Source organism: Rhinoderma darwinii, chromosome 5 (genome assembly GCF_050947455.1).
Source record: "Rhinoderma darwinii isolate aRhiDar2 chromosome 5, aRhiDar2.hap1, whole genome shotgun sequence".
Lineage (NCBI taxonomy): Eukaryota > Metazoa > Chordata > Amphibia > Anura > Rhinodermatidae > Rhinoderma > Rhinoderma darwinii.
In genome coordinates this window covers 237,379,081-237,400,121 of record NC_134691.1, presented here as the reverse complement: position 1 = coordinate 237,400,121, position 21,041 = coordinate 237,379,081, and the positions used below count along the sequence as shown (strand labels likewise).

Genomic DNA, 21,041 nt, shown 5'->3' with positions numbered 1-21,041 from the left:
TACAGTGGCTCAGCAGACAGTATCACACATGATGGGATTAGATAAAGTAGCTCAGCAGAAGAGTATCACACATGATAGGATTAGATACAGTGGCTGAGGAGACAGTATTATACATGATAGGATTCGATATAGGGCCCAGCTCGCTGACATTGCGGTTCCAGCGCTGGACCCAGGAAAGGTAACAATAATAATTGTTTTGCTTTTTTATGTGTTACTATGTAATTTTGTGTGTTTGTGTTTTTTTACAAGTTCGGTTGTTGAACTACTTTGGATTCGAGTACTACCTCGATGACGGCGTTTTTTTTATTCTCAATAAAATGGTTAATGAGGGTTGTGTGGGAATTTTAGTTTAATAAAATATTTTTCCTATGTCTTTGTATTTTTCTAAACTTTATTACTACATCTTAGTAATGGTTGCTGACTGATTGACAAGGCAAGGCTTAATATTAGACATGAAGAGGCTAACACTAACCCACATTATTACCCTGGTACCCACCGCCACCAGGGGTAACGGGAAGAGTCGGGTACAATCCAGTACCCAACCATCTGTAGTGATGGTAGGACACTGGCGTGGCCGCAGGCTGTTTTTATCAGGCTGGGAAAGCTCAAAAACAGTGGCCCTTCCCACCCTGGTAATGCTAGGCTGCTGCTGCTGTTGTGTTGTATCTGGCTAGTTATAAAAATGGGGGAACCCCACATCGTTCTTTCCAATTATTTATTTTTAAAAATGACGTGGGGTCCCCCTATTTTTGATAACCAGCCAGATACAACACAGCAGCAGCAGCCTAACATTACCAGGTTGGGAAGGGCCACTGTGTTTGGCCTTTTCCAGCCTAATAATACCAGCTTGCGGCCGCCCTGGTGCCCAGCCGTCACTACAGATGGTCTGGTACTGGATCGTACCCGGGTCGTCCCGGCACCCCTGGTGGTGGTGTGTACCTGGGTAATAACGGAGGCTAGTGTTAGCCTCCGCACTGTCTAACCCTAAGACCCTCCTTAGTAATGGACGCTGTCAATCAGCCAGCAACTATTAATAAGGCAGTAGTTATAAAGTTTCAAAAAAATACAAATACATAGAAAAAACAGGTTTTTTGAAATAAATAAAATACACACAACCCTCGAATCTGACGTAGTCCAATGACCGAACCTTTAAAAAAACACAAACACAAAAAAAAACCTTCGTATGGGCCGGTTAACATCACCACTGCCCTTCTGTCTGAGGTTTCCGTTGGGTAACCCCTCAACGGAAAGGCAAACTGAAACCTCAGCTTTTGTTTGCCACACGATTGATCTCCATGGTGATAGAAACGTTGCTAAAGGTTTCCGTTTGTCACCATTGTGACAGGGTTCCGTCGTTTTCAATCAAAAGCACAGTCAACTGGGTTGAAACCTCAGACGGAACCCCTTAACGGAAGAGCAACGCTGATGTGAACACAGCCTAACACATATGGTAGGCTTAGATACAGGGCCCAAGTGCATGTGTGATACAGTTTGTTGGACCCTGTATCTAAGTCTAAGGTAGGCTTAGATACAGGGTCCAGCAAACAGTAATCTTATACAGTATAAGATTACTGTCTGCTGGGGTCCTGTATCTAAGCCTACCACATGGTAGGCGTAAAAGGGGTTGTCCAGTCCCTAAACACTGATGGCCTATCCTCAAGATAGGCCATCAATAGCTGATGGGTCGGGGTTCGACCCCCGCCAATCAGCTGTTTTGAAGGGGGTGCATCGCTCGTACAAGCGCTGCTTCACCTTCATTTCCCTTACTTGCTCACACTGTGAATCGCTGACACGTCCGTGTCAGTGATTCAGTGTGTAAAAACGTGACCGGAATGAAAAGGAAGTAACGCTCGTATGAGCGCTGCACCCCCTTCAAAACAGCTGGTTGGCGGGGGTCCTGTGAGTAGGACCCCGACCCATCAGTTTCAGCAGACAGTAATAATAAACTTACCCTACTCTTTGGCCGCAGCGGAGGTCCTGACTCCATCCACGGTCGGGATGTTGTGCGCAGCGCATAGCGTTGAGACGTCATGCGCTGCGCACAGTGCTGTGACGTCAGGATATCCGCTGCGCTCCGGAAAGAGAGGGTAAGTACTTTTAGTTACTATGGGAATGGGGGCTCTTGTAGTTTATTACATAGGCCTCAGTTACTATAGTAACTTTTCATTGATGTGGTGCAGGGGGCGATTGCAATTGTGACTGCTGCGACCCCTATAGTTACGCCACTGGCTCTGGTGAAAACCATAGAGTAGCCTTAGACTCTTCTGTTCAGAGTAGTGATGGACTTGAGGTAGCTGATTACCTGCACGCTTTCTCCAGACAGTCTCTAGCTGCCTTTGGGGATTCGCTTACAGAGCAATTCCATAACTTGCACTCTGGGGAATTGCTCAACTAGTGATTCAGTTACAATAATAAGGAAAATAGTGAACAATGGCAGATTTACTATTATTTTCCATTCCTCCTCCAAAAAATGTGATACAATTTGGAGTTCTATGGATTCCAAAATAGTGCAAAACAAAATCTAGAACTTGCCCAATAAAAAAAAAAAAAAAAAGCATACAGCTATGTCAACAGAAAAATAAATAAGTTAAATTATGGCTTTCAAAATGGGGCAACATTTCAGCGTTTTTGACCTGTCGTTAATGGAGGCTCCTAATGGAGTCTCCAATGCAGATGTGAATAGAAAGGCTTCATTAAATTTGAAATACACATTTACCTTAAAAACTGTGTGATATCCTCCATGTTAAAATCAGATGACACTTGTCTACATGCAGAGGTATACAAACCTAGCCGTGTACAGCTAAAAACAGAAAAAAAAAATCTTGTTATGAATTTGTCAAATGCTTTTCAAAAACAGTTAATTAGTGGAACCTGTTTAGTATTTTTAAAAGGAACACGTTATGTCAAACATCCAGTCTTAGATGTGGGCAGCGTGTTATAGAGCAGTAGGAGCTGAGTAGATTCACATATACATATTTTTGTGCGAAGAGATATAGGATAACCTGTAATTCATTCATTAAATCCCTGCTCACTCTGGACTTAAAGGGGTTATACCAGAATTAACAATTATCACTTATCCCTACCCCTGGGACCCTCACCACTCACGAGAAATGGGGTTCCAAACCTCCCGTTCCTCCTTGTCACGAAGCGGGTTAGTGGACCCACTAGGCCGTACCGCCGCAGCGGGGAGGCAGCTGGCCAAACAACAGGACACCCCAGAAATACAATGTCCCGCACAAGGGTACCTGAATAGTCCAGATGGTGGCCGCAGCTCTGGCACAGATGAGATGGGTGCAGCAGATGGCGCCAAACGTGGCGGGTGACACAGGAGCCGCAAGTTGCGCCAGACGTGGCGGATTCCTCCGGATGTGGCAGATAACACAGGACGTGGTGGATTCCTCCGGACGTGGCGGATTCCTCCGGACGTGGCAGATGACACAGGACGTGGCGCATTCCTCCGGACGTGGCAGATGACACAGGACGTGGCGGATTCCTCCAGACGTGGCAGATGACACAGAAAGTAGCAGAAATCCTCTGGACGTGGCAGATGACACAGGACGTGGCACGACTAGATACTAGGGCAAAGCACGGGAAACAGGAACGGGGAATAAGGTACGGGTAACAACAGGAACGGGAAACACTAAGGGACCATTTGCAAGACAGACTGGGAAAACTAACAACGCTCAGGCATCGAACTAGGGGGCTGGACCCCTCTTATAGCCCAGGGTACTCACGGGTCAAAGGTCATTCAAGATGTCTGGGCTCCGGCGGAGGTGAGTGAATGCAAGAGCTGGCGTCTCCTGAGGAGGAGGCTGGGGCCAGCGCTTGCCGACTCGTGGCTGCGGCTGTCAGCGGGAGGCTGGAGCTGACAGCCCGCAGCCACGGACATTACAGTATCCCCCCTCTTACGCCCCCTCTTCTTGGGACCGGAGCGAGAGAGAAACTTCTTTAGAAGAGTAGGGGCATTGAGGTTCTCCTCTGGCTCCCAGGACTTCTCTTCGGGACCAAACCCCCTCCAATCCACCAAATACAAGGTCTTTCCTCTCACTCTCTTGGTGTCCAAGATCTCCTTTACCTCAAAGATGTCCGAGGAGCCGCTGGGAGCAACCGCAGGGCTGGGAGTCTTGGAATAGCGGTTTAGGATCACAGGCTTCAGGAGGGAGACGTGGAAGGAGTTGGGAATCCTGAGGGTAGGAGGCAGCCGAAGCTTGTAGGCGACAGGGTTGATCTGCTGCAGGACCTCGAATGGTCCAAGGAACCTGGGAACCTGTATGAGGGCATCTTCAAGCGAATGTTCCGAGAGGACAGCCAGACTTTAGTCCCCGGAAGATACTGAGGCGGCTCTCTTCTCTTAGTATCTGCCTTTCGCTTCATGCGATCTACTGCCAGCAAAATAGAGGACCGAGTCTGTTGCCAGATTTGCAGGAAGTCCCCATATGCAGAGTCAGCAGCGGGAACCTGGGATGAAGTCGACACAGGAAGAGGGACTCTGGGATGTTGACTGTAGATGATGTGAAACGGAGAGGAAGTGGTGGACTCACTTGTGTGGTTGTTGTAAGAAAATTCGGCCCATGGTAGAAGCTGTACCCAGTTATCGTGCTGTGAAGAGATGAAATGGCGGAGATAATTTTCCATGATCTGGTTGATCCTCTCAACTTGCCCATTGGACTGGGGGTGATAGGCAGAGGAAAAGTACAATCTCACATCCAGGAGTTTACAGAGGGCTCTCCAGAACTTAGAGGTAAACTGAACCCCCCGGTCGGACACAATGTGAAGAGGCAAGCCATGCAAGCGGAAGATGTGCTGGATGAAGAGACTTGCCAGACGAGGAGAAGAAGGTAGGCCAGTCAGCGGGATAAAATGAGCCATCTTAGAGAACCGGTCCACCACCACCCAGACAGTGTTACATCCTGCTGAGGGGGGAAGGTCAGTGACGAAGTCCATCGCAATGTGCTGCCAGGGGGCATTGGGTACAGGCAGAGGTTGAAGCAGGCCGGCAGGCTTGCTGTGAGTCACTTTGTTAGAGGCACACACCGTGCAAGAAGAGACAAAGTCCAGAACATCCTTATGTAGCGTGGACCACCAAAAGTGACGAGCGATCAGGTCTCGGGTTTTACGGACACCGGCGTGCCCAGCAAGTTTAGAACTATGTCCCCAGCGGAGAATTCTTCTCCTGTCCGCCAACCGAACAAAAGTCCTCCCAGGAGGGATGTCTCTAACCTGCAGAGGATTAGCAGTGACGATGCAGGACGGGTCTATGATGGTCTGGAGGGACTCCACCGTGTCTTCCGTCTCAAACGATCTGGACAAGGCATCTGCCCTCACATTCTTGTCCGCGGGACGGTAGTGGAGCGCAAAGAGAAAACGTGTGAAGAACAGCGACCACCTGGCTTGACGAGGATTAAGTCTTTGAGCGGACTGAAGGTAAGTGAGGTTCTTGTGGTCGGTGAAGATCAGGATGGGGTGAGCAGCGCCCTCCAGAAGATGTCTCCACTCCTCCAGAGCCAATTTGATGGCCAGCAGCTCCCGATCTCCAATGGAGTAATTGCGCTCAGCAGAGGAAAACAGTCTAGAGTAGTAGCCACAAACTACAGCCTTTCCTTTGGAGCTCCTCCGGAACAGAAGTGCACCTGCACCGACAGAGGAAGCGTCCACTTCCAGTGAGAACTGCCGAGATACGTCAGGGTGATGGAGGATCGAGGCTGAAGTGAAGGAACTCTTCAGGCTATTAAATGCAGACTCTGCCTCTGGAGTCCACACTTTGGCGTTCACACCCTTCTTGGTAAGGGTCGAGATGGGAGACGTCAGAGAAGAGAAGTTAGGAATAAACTGCCGGTAGAAATTGGTGAATCCCAGGAACCGCTGTATGGCCCTTAAGCCTTGGGGACGTGGCCACTCCAGGACAGCCTTCACTTTCTCAGGATCCATCTTTAGGCCTTGATCCGAGATGATGTAGCCCAGGAAGGGCAGAGAACTCTTCTCTAAGACGCACTTCTCCAGCTTGGCGTATAAATGATTCTCCCTCAATCGTAGTAGAACCTGACGAACATGCCTCCGATGAGTCGTCTGATCTGGGGAGAAAATCAAAATATCATCGAGATAAACAACAACACAGACATAGAGTAGATCTCAGAAGATGTCGTTAACGAACTCCTGAAACACTGCTGGAGCATTACACAGTCTGAAGGGCATCACCAGGTATTCGTAGTGCCCGTCCCGGGTGTTAAATGCCGTCTTCCATTCGTCACCCCGGCGAATCCGGACTAGATTGTAAGCCCCACGCAGGTCTAGCTTAGAAAAAATTTTGGCCCCACGTATGCGATCAAATAGTTCAGAGATGAGTGGCAACGGGTATTTGTTCTTGACTGTGATCAGGTTGAGGCCTCTGTAGTCAATGCAGGGACGAAGGGATCCATCCTTCTTTTTAACGAAGAAGAATCCAGCCCCGGCCGGGGAGGAAGATTTTCGTAAAAAAACCCTCTCCAGATTCTCCTTTATATAGGCCGACATGGATAGAGACTCAGGCAAGGAGAGAGGATATACCCATCCACGGGGAAGAGAGGCATTAGGAACCAGTTCAATGGGGCAGTCATAGGTGCGATGTGGAGGCAGCGTCTCAGCCTCATTTTTGCTGAAAACATCTGCATACTGAGCAAAATGGGGAGGCAGTCCCGACAGCGACTGAGGCAGAGAAGGCTTGACAGGATGGATCTGCAACAGACAACGACCATGGCACTTGGAGCCCCATTGGAGAACCTCACCAGAATTCCAGTCCAGGACTGGGGCATGAAGTCGAAGCCAAGGCAGGCCCAGCAGAAGAGGATTGATGGCCTTGGGCAAAACAAGGAACAAAATAAATTCAGAGTGAAGTACTCCAACCTGGAGCTTCAACGGCTTGGTTTTAGAGATAATGGGATCAGGCAGAGGCAGTCCATTAACTGAGGCCACAGCCAAAGATGTCTCCAGGGGAACTGTGGGCAGCTGAAGATGATCCACAAGCTCTTTCTGGATGAAATTTGCAGCAGAGCCAGAGTCAAGATAGGCAGAGACTTGATGCGTCCCGTCGCCGGATACCAGGGTCACAGGAATAGTCAGTTTGGAAGCGAATCCTCTGTTAGATTCTGTCCCACCTAGTGTTGTCTCCCCAACCAATCCTAGGCAATGGGGTCTCTCCGGCCTCTGGGGGCACAGACGCACAATATGGCCTCCATGGCCGCAATACAAACAAAGTCCAGAAGTTCGTCTGTGTTGTTTCTCCTGGGTAGACAATTTAACATAATTACTCTGCATCGGGTACTCTGGTGGGATGACTGAGGAGGATTGCGGGACAGCAGAATCCAGCCTAGGAAGTTCTCTCTCCCGGAGAACCTCTTGGGAACGTTCCCGGATCCTCATGTCGACGCGGGAGGCGTAGATGGCAGATCGCGAGCAGCCAGCTCGTCCTTGATCCCTGAAGACAGTCCCTGCCAGAATGTAGCCACCAAAGCCTCGTTGTAACAGGTCAATTCATCAGCCAGGATACGGAACTGAATGGCATACTCGCCCACGGAAAGGTCTCCCTGGTGTAGGGTTAGCAGGGATGCAACAGCCGAAGAAACTCTTCCGGGTTCCTCAAAGATCGAGCGGAAGGTCCGTAAGAAGCACTGCAAGTCCCGGGTCTCAGGTCCCTGATGTTCCCACAGAGGATTGGCCCATGCCAGGGCTTTGCCGGTAAGGAGAGAGATGATAAAGGCGATCCGGACGTCATCCGAGCAGAAGGACCTGGCATGTAGTCTGAAATGGATCAGGCACTGATTCAAAAATCCCCTGCAGGACCTCGGATCTCCGTCATAGCGTGGAGGTAGCGGCAAGAAACACAGGGGGTTGGTACCGGTACAGACAGGAGGTGTAGCAGGCGGAACCGCAGGAACGGGTGCGGTGATGACTGTGGACGGAGCAAGCAGCCGATGGGCTATGGCGTTCACCGACAGGAGGAGGTGGTCTTGTCGTGACTGGAGATCCTCCATCTCAGCCAGCATGGCTTGTGTAGTCAACGTCTCAGGTTGACCAGCGGAGTCCATGGCCTGAGCGTACTGTCACGAAGCAGGTTAGTGGACCCACTAGGTCGTACCGCCGCAGCGGGGAGGCAGCTGGCCAAACAACAGGACACCCCAGAAATACAATGTCCCGCACAAGGGTACCTGAATAGTCCAGATGGTGGCCGCAGCTCTGGCACAGATGAGATGGGTGCAGCAGATGGCGCCAAACGTGGCGGATGACACAGGAGCCGCAAGTTGCGCCAGACGTGGCGGATTCCTCCAGACGTGGCAGATGACACAAGACGTGGCGGATTCCTCCGGACGTGGCAGATGACACAGGACGTGGCGGATTCCTCCGGACGTGGCAGATGACACAGACAGTAGCTGATTCCTCCGGACGTGGCAGATGACACAGAAAGTAGCAGATTCCTCTGGACGTGGCAGATGACACAGGATGTGGCACGACTAGATACTAGGGCAAAGCACGGGAAACAGGAACGGGGAATAAGGTACGGGTAACAACAGGAACGGGAAACACTAAGGGACCATTTGCAAGACAGACTGGGAAAACTAACAACGCTCAGGCATCGAACTAGGGGGCTGGACCCCTCTTATAGCCCAGGGTACTCACGGGTCAAAGGTCGTTCAAGATGTCCGGTGCGCGCGCTTCCCCTTTAAGAGCGGGGACGAACGTGCGCGCACACCCGGCTCCGGCGGAGGTGAGTGGATGCAAGCTCCTGAGGAGGAGGCTGGGGCCAGCGCTTGCCGACTCGTGGCTGCGGCTGTCAGCGGGAGGCTGGAGCTGACAGCCCGCAGCCACGGACATTACACTCCTCACTTCTTAACCGCAGTGAGGAGGATATTGAATGGGGCAGTGGTTGAGCAAGTCCGCTTTTCTCAAACTCTTTGGGAATAACAAAAACAGCAGTACAGTAATCAGCTGTTTCCTCCAATCCTATAGACATTGAATGGAGCTGCATGCGCATGCTCGACCACTGCTCCATTAAAGCTCCACCTCACTGTGTGGGGTGCAGTGAGAAGGAGAGGAGTCTTGTTCTCGTGATCGGTGGGGGTCCCTGTGGTCAGACAATTTACCTATCCTGTGGGTGGGTGATAATTATCGATTCTGGGATAACCCCTTTAAGAGTCTAGCGGGAAGTGTTAATCAGTGATTGACAGCTATTTCTGTATTCACATACAGGGGAGGCTGTCAATCAATGATTGAGACCACTTACTGGACTCTTTAGCGCACAGTGAGCAGGGTTTTAAATGAATAAATTACAGGTTATTCTGAATCATTTTGAACAAAACTATTTATTAATCTGATGGGCTCCTCCTACTCTATAGCATACTGGCCACAGATCAGATAGCATATTCAAATTGACAGGTTCTTTTTAAAACCTAGCCAATATTCTTTCAATCAATAGTCACTGACTGAATTTAACTATTGCACTTATATTTAATTTAACGATTCTAGAAGATATTTGAAATTTTAATTAAATATGTAGTAAAATACATAAACATTTGCCATTCACAGGGCTTTAAATAGACATTCTTAAAGAGGCTCTGTCACCAGATTTTCAAACCCCTATCTCCTATTGCAGCAGATCGGCGCTGCAATGTAGATAACAGTAATGTTTTGTTTTTTTCAAAAACGAGCATTTTTGGCCAAGTTATGACCATTTTTATATTTATGCAAATGAGCCTTTCTTAAGTACAACTGGGCGTGTTTAAAGTTATGTCCAAGTGGGCGTGTATTGTGTGTGTACATCTGGGCGTTTTTACTTGTTTTACTAGCTGGGCGTTGTGAATAGAAGTGTATGATTCTGACGAATCAGCATCATCCACTTCTCTTCGTTACCACCCAGCTTCTGGCAGTTCAGACACACAGCGTGTCCTCGCTCATCCGACGCGATGAAGTTCCTGTGGGAGGAAGTGAGTGACGTCACAGCGTGATCTCGCGAGGACACGCTGTGTGTCTGTGCACTGCTAGAAGCTGGGTGGTAACGAAGAGAAGTGGATGATGCTGACCGCTTCCGTACTTAACCCCTTCCCTACCCATGATGTGCCGGCACTTCATGGAGCGGGGAGGGGATGATGTTTGGAGCAGAGCGGGCTAACGCTCTGAGCCCGTGCCATACACTGCAGGTGTCCGCTGTGTTTTACAGCTGACATGCTGTTCTAACGGCCAGGAACAACGATTGCGCTGTTCCTGGCCGTTTAACTAGTTAAATACCGTGGTCAATAGCGACCGCAGCATTTATAGGAGTTTTCCCATGATGGACATCTATGACTTATTCACAGGACATTTCATAAATGTCAGATAGATGCGGGTGCCACCTCTGGGACCCGCACCTATCTCTAGAACGGGGCCCGCTAAACCCCCGTTCTATCTTACTCGGCTCCGGCCACTTCCTGGTTAGGTGGTCGGGAGTTACGGAAACAGCCGAGTGCTCACTGAGCTACGCTATTTCCGTAACACCCATAGAAGTGAATGGGAATTACGGAAACAGCATAGCACCGCGAGCTACACAAATTCCGGAACGCGGTAGCAACGAACACAGTGTACATGGTCGAGTTACGGAAGCAGCATTACTCGCTGAGCTACGCTGTTTCCATAACTTCCATAGAACTGAATAGTAGTTAAAGAAACAGCGTAGCTCGCATGCTACGCTGCTTCTGTAACTGCCATTCACTACTATGGGAGTTACGGAAACAGCGTAGCTCATCGAGTTACGCGGTTTCCGTAACTCATCCATATATTGCAGTGTATTGTGCCAGCGATCTAACGATCACTGGTTCAAGTCCCCTAGGGGAGCTAATAAAATATGTAAACAAAAAAGTTAGATAAATTTTCAAGAGTGTAAAAAATTCTTAAAGGTTCAAAAAAAAAACTTTTCCCATTTTTCCCCAAGCACAATGTAAAAAAAATATATTTTTTAAAAAGTTGGTATTGCTGCATCCGTAAAAGTCGGAACTATTTCAATATAGCATTATTTGACTCGCACGGTGAATGGCGTAACCCCCCCCTGAATCGTTGTCTTTTGGTCAACTGAGAGCTAAAAAAAACAATTAAATAAAAAGTGATAAAAAAAATCGTATGTACCAAAAAATGGTGCCAATAAAAACAACAGCTCGTCCTGCAAAGAATAAGCCCTCACACCGCTCAATCGATGAAATAATGTCAAAGTTATGGCTCTCAGAATGTGGTGAAACAGAACAATTTTTTTTTTTTTTAACAAATACTTTTTTCTTTGTATAAGTAGTAAAATATGAAATGTTTTCCTATTTTCTGTTGCCTAAAACCTGGGTGCGTCTTATAGTCTGGTGCGTCTTATAGTCCGAAAAATTACGTACTTAAGAATACTGTCTAATATAATAAAAATTCCCAAACTAAATATGCTACCAAATGACAAACATTTCTGACAATCTCAATCTGTGACTACTTGTCTGGTTTTCCAGGTTTCTACTTTCTTTTATAAGTAATCATTATCAGATTTATATGATATATTTTGTTTATACTGACTGCATTATTGGATATTTTCTGACTACGATGTGCTTATTCTGATCATATCACATGGATGTCCTCCAGAAACCTTTTTTTTTCTCTGTACTGATCATTTGTATTTTGAATATATGAGGTAACGCTCTTATTTTGTGACATTATTTATTGCATAATATGCAATAAAACAAGTGAAGAAAAATAAAAAACATTGTCGCCATGCAGTAGAACTGCAGTGGTTTTCCATAAAGTAACTTACCTGCAAGTAAACACTTCAGCTGTGGTTCCTTTCTGCGGGGAGCAGTCTTCTGAGTTCCATTGCTTATTATGCCAAGATAGGCATTGTGTCCACTGCACATCGATTGTATAATTAATCATATTGGAAATATATTTATTTTTGGGGTGCCTTTTGTAGTCTGCATCCATCAATGCCACATAACTGTATTCTGCATCTATATTGAAGAGAAGGTTAAAGTAATACACAAGTAAAAATATTTAAATATCACAGAATTATTTTAAAGAATTATAATCTAAAGAAACACATACATTGTGAATAAACAAAAATATGTTACTTTTTTTTTCTTACTTTGTTGACACATGAAATTGAAAAGAGTACAGAGAACCAGAAGCATTCATAAACAAAGAATTGTGCAGTAATCTTCCAATCCCCACATACAGAGCATTATACCAATTTACCAAACCAATTGGCAATAAAACAGTAATACAAAACGCTGTGTATATGTGTAAGAGCAAAGGTACTAAACAGGTCAAAAATACACAGCATGAGCACCCATGCTAAAATTTTGGCATTTTAGAATTAGGGCGTAAGGATTTCTGATTTGGGGGAATCCATAGTAAATAAAGAAAGGAAAGAATTGCCCTATAGTATTTTGTGCAGGGTTTCAGTTAAACCAACATGAAATATATTCAACCTAGAGGTGGCATAATGTACTGTATGCAAAATATAATAAATAAAATATAATACATTATGACATGCGTCATCTTTTCACTATGATTTGGTGAGACCGTCTTAGATGTTCCTTCAATCAAAGGCTAGTGGTCACCAGTCAAGGTCTCTAAATCCCATTGCTATCTTCATTTGATGCCCCATGATTGGGTTTTACAAGAAGTACAATAGCCCTTTTAGAGCAATTTACAAAACAAAACAAAAAATAGAAAAAACGGTCAATACATGTAATATTCAATATTACGGAATAAATTATGTGAAAATTTTCAACATCGTGCTGGAGAACATTTCAAAGATAAAGAAGGTTGTACAATGCTAATATATTTGGCAAACTTATTAAATGCCTTTGGAACAAAAATGAATTGCACAACAACTCAAAACATATTGTTCAACATGATGGTGATCTAAGTTTAGTTCAGTAGAACTGCAGGGGGTTCTGGGTGTTACAGTCATGCAGATGCTAAAATATGGCCATATTACAACTGTTAACAAGGCTAATTATAAGCGACATCATGGCTTTAGCTGGGGCCAGGACCCATCTTATGCCCCGTTCACATCACTTACATTTCCATTAGCCTGGCAGAGGCCAAAATAGTGTTTTTTAACATCCTTACAGCTGGTATAGGTTAGTATACCTTTTTTTTAAGGACTGTATTTCATAATAGACTGCACTATGCCATCCTGCGAGATCCTGTAAAAGATGTATACCACGCAGTATATGTTTTTGTCACACGGGACTCTATGGGTGCCGTAGGCATATGTTTAAAATATACGTCGTGGGATTTTCAATAGCTTTTCATGACGTATACGTTAAATGGATGCCTAATACTCGCATCCGTCACCCATAGACTATAAAAATATCAGTTTAACGTACACTACCGTTCAAAAGTTTAGGATCACTTAGAAATTTCCTTATTTTTGAAAGAAAAAACAGTTTTTTTCAATGAAGATAACATTAAATTAATCAGAAATACACTCTATACATTGTTAATGTGCTAAATGACTATTCTAGCTGCAAACGTCTGGTTTTTAATGCAATATCTACATAGGTGTATAGAGGCCCATTTCCAGCAACCATCACGCCAGTGTTCTAATGGTACATTGTGTTTGCTAACTGTGTTAGAAGGCTAATGGATGATTAGAAAACACTTGAAAACCCTTGTGTAATTATGTTAGCACCACTGTAAACAGTTTTGCTGTTTAGAGGGGCTATAAAACTGACCTTCTTTTGAGCTAGTTGAGAATCTGGAGCATTACATTTGTGGGTTCGATTAAACTCTCAAAATGGCTAGAAAAATAGAGCTTTCATGTGAAACTCGACAGTCTATTCTTGTTCTTAGAAATGAAGGCTATTCCATGCGAGAAATTGCCAAGAAACTGAAGATTTCCTACAATGGTGTGTACTACTCCCTTCAGAGAACAGCACACACAGGCTCTAAAGAGAGTAGAAAGAGAAGTGGGAGGCCCCGCTGCACAACTGAGCAACAAGACAAGTACATTAGAGTCTCTAGTTTGAGCAATAGACGCCTCACAGGTCCTCAACTGGCAGCTTCATTAAATAGTACCCGCAAAATGCCAGTGTTAACGTCTACAGTGAAGAGGCGACTCCGGGATGCTGGCCTTCAGGGCAGAGTGGCAAAGAAAAAGCCATATCTGAAACTGGCTAATAAAAGGAAAAGATTAATATGGGCAAAAGCACACAGACATTGGACAGAGGAAGATTGGAAAAAACTGTGATGGACAGACGAATCGAAGTTTGAGGTGTTTGGATCACACAGAAGAACATTTGTGGGATGCAGAACAACTGAAAAGATGCTGGAAGAGTGCCTGACGCCATCTGTCAAGCATGGTGGAGGTAATGTGATGGTCTGGGGTTGCTTTGGTGCTGGTAAAGTGCGAGATTTGTACAAGGTAAAAGGTATTTTGAATAAGGAAGGCTATCACTCCATTTTGCAACGCCATGCCATACCGTGTGAACAGCGCTTGATTGGAGCCAATTTCATCCTACAACAGGACAATGACCCAAAGCACACCTCCAAATTATGCAAGAACTGTTTAGGGAAGAAGCAGGCAGCTGGTATTCTATCTGTAATGGAGTGGCCAGCGCAGTCACCAGATCTCAACCCCATAGAGCTGTTGTGGGAGCAGCTTGACCGTATGGTACGCAAGAAGTGCCCATCAAGCCAATTCAACTTGTGGGAGGGCCTTCTGGAAGCATGGGGTGAAATTTCTCCCGATTACCTCAGCAAATTAACAGCTAGAATGCCAAAGGTCTGCAATGCTGTAATTGCTGCAAATGGAGCATTCTTTGACGAAAGCAAAGTTTGAAGGAGAAATTTATTATTTCAAATAAAAATCATTATTTCTAACCTTGTCAATGTCTTGACTATATTTTCTAGTCATTTTGCAACTCATTTGATAAATATAAGTGTGAGTTTTCATGGAAAACACAAAATTGTCTGGGTGACCCCAAACTTTTGAACGGTAGTGTATATGTCATGAACAACATCACAAAAGTTTATGATGTATGCATTTAACGTATACCATTAGACTCTGTAGTGATGGATGTCACTGTTTAGGCAGCGGTCACAGGCTATGTTTAAAGTATACGCTGGGAGCTTTTCCCGGCGTTTTTGTCTAACGTAGTGCAATAAACGTATTGTAAAAGGGTCCTAACAATGTTCCTTCCATAAAAGGAAATTAAAGAAAGTCAGGAGAAAGTAGAGCACTGTGCAAAGGTTTTAAGCAGTTGTGGAAAAATGCTGCAAAGTAAGAATGATTTAAAAAGAAAAGTGTTCATTTTTTTTAATCGATTAACAAAAAATAAAATTAATGAACAGAAGAGAAATCTAAATCAAATCAATATTTGGTATGACCACCCTTTGCCTTCAAAACAGCATCTATTCTTCTAGGTACACTTGCACAGTCATGTATTTTATAGGATTATAGTCAGGTGTATGATTAACCAATTATACAAAACAGATGATAATCATCATCAATTTCATATGTAGGTTGAAACACACTCATCAACTGTAACAGAAGCAGCTGTGTAGGAGGCTTAAAACTGGATGAGGAACTGCCAAACTCTGGTACAAAAGTGAGTTTGTGGAAGACAGTTTCATGTCACAGGTCCACCATGGCAAGACTGAGCACAGCAACAAGGCACAAGATGGTTATACTGCATCAGCAAGGTCTGTGTTTCAACCTACATATGAAATTGATGATCACTATCACCTGTTTGTTATAATTGGTTAATCATACAACTGACTAAAATCTTATAAAATCCATGACTTTGTGCAAGTGCACCTAGAAGAATTTATGCTGTTTTGAAGGCAAAGGGTGGTCACACCAAATATTTATTTGATTTAGATTTCTCTTCTGTTCATTCACTTTGCATTTTGTTAATTGATAAAAAAATATATATTAACACTTCTATTTTTTACTTAAAGTGTACCTAACTTTTCAGGTACTTTTCAGAATAAGCTGCCATATGTGTGTACATGAGAAATAACACTATTTCTGTTTATTATATGACTTGTATGTGCCAGTTTTTTGCCATTTTCCCCTCTGCAGGATTCATTTCTAATTGTCAGTTTTCTCTGAGCTAGTGGGTGAAGCCTAACGGCTATATGTCTTTTAAATGCATAAAACAAGTTCTACAGCTTCTCCCATCCTTTCCCTTTCTTCCATCCCTTGGTTGAATTTGATGGACATATGTCTTTTTTCAACTGTACTAACTATAACCTTCACCATACACAGCACAAAGAGAAGAGGATAATTCTGCTCTTCTATCTCTATCCATATATAGAAGCTGCATCAGCATGGAGGAGATTATACAGCAGTAATAAGCAGTGTAGCTGAGAATCCAGCACTGGGGAGAAAGAGAACACTTACCAGCAGTCTGTGTCCCTACACTTCTCCCTCTCCCCTGCCCTCTCCACAGATTTCTATTGGCATCGTGTCTGGGTCTCTCTCTCCCTACTTCCTCCTAATGCTCCCCTCTCCATAGATGTCTGAGGGGAGCGCGTCTGTGTGTCTCCCTCACTCTGCTCCCCCTTCATGGACTTCTATGGGCAGGCTGTGAAGAGACACACCCCACTTCCTGCAGTCTGTCTCCTCTGCTCTGTAACTAGAGATGGATTTTGCTTATCAACAGGGAGTGGACAGCAGATTATAGGAATGAAGAAACCTAGTGGCAGTCATTTGACACAGTTTTTGCATGGATAAAACAGCTAAAGTTTAACAGTAAGTAAATTCCAAAGTTGATCTTTAGCAATAGTTGTACAAGCCATTAGAAGCACCCAATAAAATACAGTATGCAATAAATTTGCATACAAACAGGACAGTGTGATATATGAGACAGGACAAAAAAATTGTGGTTTTACAAATTCACTAATAAAGCTGTATATATAGTACCATACCAAACATCAAGTATAAGATATATATGCAAAGTTGCCCAAAAAGTATTATGTAATGATATATATGACAATTACATGCTCAATACACAAGTTCAATACATAAGTCAGCCTCACCCACCATATGCCATAGTAACTGCCGTCACACTGGCCAGCCCCGCAATGCACGTTTCGCTCCCAGCTTCGTCAGGGGGCACTGGATCAGTGTGCAGTAGGAGTTTACATAGTACTAACCTGGCTGGACTTTCAATTAAGTGAATTACCTCACTGTGTTCTCCAATATGGCAAAGGAGAGAGGCCAGTCGGTATCCCAGTGATGACGCTCCTGGCGTCCGGAAGTTGGTACAGCTCAGATGCACAGCACCAAGGGCATTATCTGAGTAAGGATATTATCCCCAGAGGTATAAGGGTACAGATTGCTCCCTCATTCCTTGTAGATGGCAACATATTCAGACAAAGATGGGAAGAAGCTTGAAAGATTTGTTCCAAAACAATGGTAAAAATTCTCATTGGGTTGGACAAGCAGAATTTAGGGGAACTAGAAAAGGAAATTTAACCATTACAACAGGAATTGAGATTGAAATTAACTAAGGAGGCAATGGAGATATTTGAAAAAGAATTAGGGCTCGTTCACACGAACGTGAATCTTGTTCATGTGATGGCAGTTAAAACAACGGCCGTCACACGGACCCATGCGTTTCAATGGAGCCGTTTACATGACCGTTGTTTCAACAGAGCATGTGAATGCTCCGTTGAAAAATAGGACATGTCCTATTTTATTGTGTGTCACGCATCCCTCCACAGACTGTAGTCTGTGGGGGATCAGTGACATCGCGGCCCGCACTGGTCCACGTCGGATGTGAATGTAGCCTTAGAAAAGGATTTCTTGTATTGGGAACAGATATACAACAATTGAAAACAAAAAAATTTAATTCCAGCGTGATATGATGGATTATCGGAAAAACCGTGTATTCAAGTGGAATCAGATGCATCCCACTCGACCTAGGTATAGATTGAAACCACGATCAGATTATACATCATTATCTACCAATGATGCATCCTTTGCTAGACGTTTTTTAGGCAAACGCCCCAATCGGGAACACAATCCAGGACCTATAGAGGGAAGAAGAGGACCGACCATAGTTCGAAATGTTGGCATGAACCTCAGGAACAAGAAACCAAGGATCGATTAAGGATGTCTACCCATTCGCACGTTAATTATTACTTAAGATACATTTTTCGAGACATGATACTCATCTTTTTCCAGATAGGGAGGAACAAAAGACCCTTAACATTTTGGAGGACAAGGACTGGTGAACAGAATTTTCCCCCGAGATAAAAAGGCGCCATACCACGTTTCCCCCCTTTGTCTATGTGTCCTGCAGTGGACACTTTTGTGAGGCTGGTCATGAATTAAATGAAGAAACTACCCTTACACAACACACATGATAACCTCAATGGAGTGCAGAGAGAGTCATTACAAAAATTGCGCAACCTTAAGGCATTTGTTATTATGCCAGCAGACAAAGGGGATAGCGTGGTGATATGGCTTACAGATAAATACGAGAAGGAAGTATTTGGACAGTTGAATGATGTGTCATGTTATCAAAAATTGGAAACCTGTCCCCTCAATAGGTTTAAAACTGAGCTGGACAAGATCTTGTGTAGAGAATTTGAATTGAACATCACTCTGAATTCTACATTTGAGGGTTTGGTAGTGCAGAAGCCAATAAGTTCAACTTTATATTTGCTTCCCAAGATCCATAAAAACATGGTGGACCAATAGTTTTAGGAAGAGGCAGACTGTGTGAACCGGTCTGTCATTTCATTAACCATTATTTGAAACCTGTGGTAGTTGAGCTTCCCTCTTCTTTTCATGATTCTGCAGAAGTTCCTAATAGATTAGAGGAACTCTTTATGGAATAGAAAGAAACTCGGCTCTATTTGAGAAGAACATATCTAGAAATCAGATTTGATTGAGTTACTAATCCTTCTGCCGGAATTTCTATTACATTATAATCTTTTTCTCTTCAAAGATCGCTATTGAGGTGTGGCAAAGGGGGCAACATGTGTACCCTCATATGCCAACCTCTTGCTGGGCTTTTGGGAACAAAATATATATTTCCCTGAGTCAGATGATGGAGACATCCTTGTATGGATGCGCTTCACAGATGATATTTAGTTCCTATAGCATGGAGATTTAGAAAAACTTCTAGACTTCCTTGCAGTTTTGTATGACAGTCAGCTCAATAACCGCCCGGCATCTAAAATGAGTGGGGTGAATATTGAGTTTTTAGTCATCAAATTTGTGAAAGCCTCAGTTGGGCTGATTGTCACTGACATTTTTAAGAACGAGATATCTGTTAACTCTCTCCTCAATGCTAAATCATCTCACCCTCCACACAAATTGAGAGCTGTTGCCACAGGGCAATTCCTGAGGGTACGCCGGATTTGCTCAACTGAGCCTGCTTTTGAGAGTCAAGCACAAGACTAACTAGGAGATTCCAAGCTAGAGGCTATAGGACAAGAGATATTGCTAAAAACTATAAGAGAGCAAGGAGCAATCCAATAAATGATTTATTGATACCCAAACATGAGGGACAAAGCGGATCAGGTAAGAGTCATTACTGAATATCATGCCCGATGGCGTGAAATGAAGGCCATTTTTTATTTGGCCAATTCTCCACACTGATAGAGATCTTAGCCCAGCTCTATCAAAATGTCTATCCATTACCCCACACAGATCACTGAATTTAAGAGATATAATGGTGAAGAGCCATTATGTAGCCCCTACATCAGGGTTTATTTTTTATTCACATGGTCCCAGATAGGGATCGTACCCCTGTGGAGACTGCAGAGTTTGCTCACTAAGGCTAAGGTCTCAAAGTTTTGTTGACTCTTCAATTTTGAAAGAATACAAGATTTGTCACAACATCACTTGTCAATCAACTGCTGTGATTTACTCTGCGATATGTCCATGCCGGCTGATATATGTGAGCCTTATATCAAGAGATTTGCGTGTCATAATCTTGGAACATGTGAGGGATATAAATGGAACAATGAAGACACAGGATTTGGAAGAACTGATGAAACTTAAAACAATACCTTATCATATCAGAGAACATCATCAATGTAATTAGAGGCTTCTCAAATTTAGGGGAATCGACAAAGTCTCACTTGGAAGCAGAGGTGGGAATATACAGAGAGCCCTCGCTAAATGAGAATGTAAATAGATCATGGCTCTACAGACTGTCTTGCCTAAAGGCAATGGTTAGTTTTGCTCCGTTTCTGGAATAAAATGTGTGTTGTGATCTCTGATGTGTAGGATCTCTGTGCGCGTAGGAGAGTAATGTGCTCTGATTTGGTTTGTGTCATTCTGCTTTATTTACTGAGGATTACATTATTCAGCCATTGGATAAAGATCTTTCTTGCAATCTAAGACTTCTGCAGAGGTGCCATTTTCGCAGCCTATATGGATAGGGCTTATATATAAGTATTATATATGTGGAGATTGGGTTTTATCTACATTATTATTTGGAGGTGCCAGAAGTTGTTGAGTATAAGCACTATTTGAGTGTAACGATGTACAGGGTGGGCCATTTATATGGATACACCTAGATAAAATGGGAATGGTTGGTGATATTAACTTCCTGTTTGTGGCACATTAGTATATGGGAGGGGGGAAACTTTTCAAGCTGGGTGTTGACCATGGCGGCCATTTTGAAGTTGGCCATTTTGTATCCAACTTTAGTTTTTTCAATGGGAAGAGGGTCATGTGACACATCAAACTTATCGAGAATTTCACAAGAAAAACAATGGTGTGCTTGGTCTTAACGTTACTTTATACTTTCATGAGCTATTTACAAGTTTCTGACCACTTATAAAATGTGTTCAAAGTGCTGCCCATTGTGTTGAATTGTCAATGCAACCCTCTTCTCCCACTCTTCACACACTGATAGCAACACTGCAGAAGAAATGCTAGCACAGGCTTCCAGTATCCGTAGTTTGAGTTGCTGCACATCTCGTATCTTCACAGCATGGACAATTGCCTTCAGATGACCCCAAAGATAAAAGTCTAAGGGGGTCAGATTGCGAGGCATTTCTTCTGCGGTGTTGCTATCAGTGTGTGAAGAGTGGGA

The 21,041-nt window shown here is 44.2% G+C and overlaps 1 protein-coding gene across 1 annotated transcript in view; it reads right to left on the bottom strand.

Moving 5' to 3' along the window:
- The window catches only part of PKD1L1 (polycystin 1 like 1, transient receptor potential channel interacting), a 433,476-nt gene that overhangs the window by 153,737 nt on the left and 258,698 nt on the right, over positions 1 to 21,041 (bottom strand). The window contains exons 38-39 of the mRNA XM_075828219.1: positions 11,780 to 11,972; positions 2,717 to 2,800 (exon numbers count right to left, since the gene is read on the bottom strand). Coding sequence (XP_075684334.1) covers positions 2,717 to 2,800; positions 11,780 to 11,972 — 277 coding nt within the window. The remainder of the gene's footprint in view (positions 1 to 2,716; positions 2,801 to 11,779; positions 11,973 to 21,041) is intronic.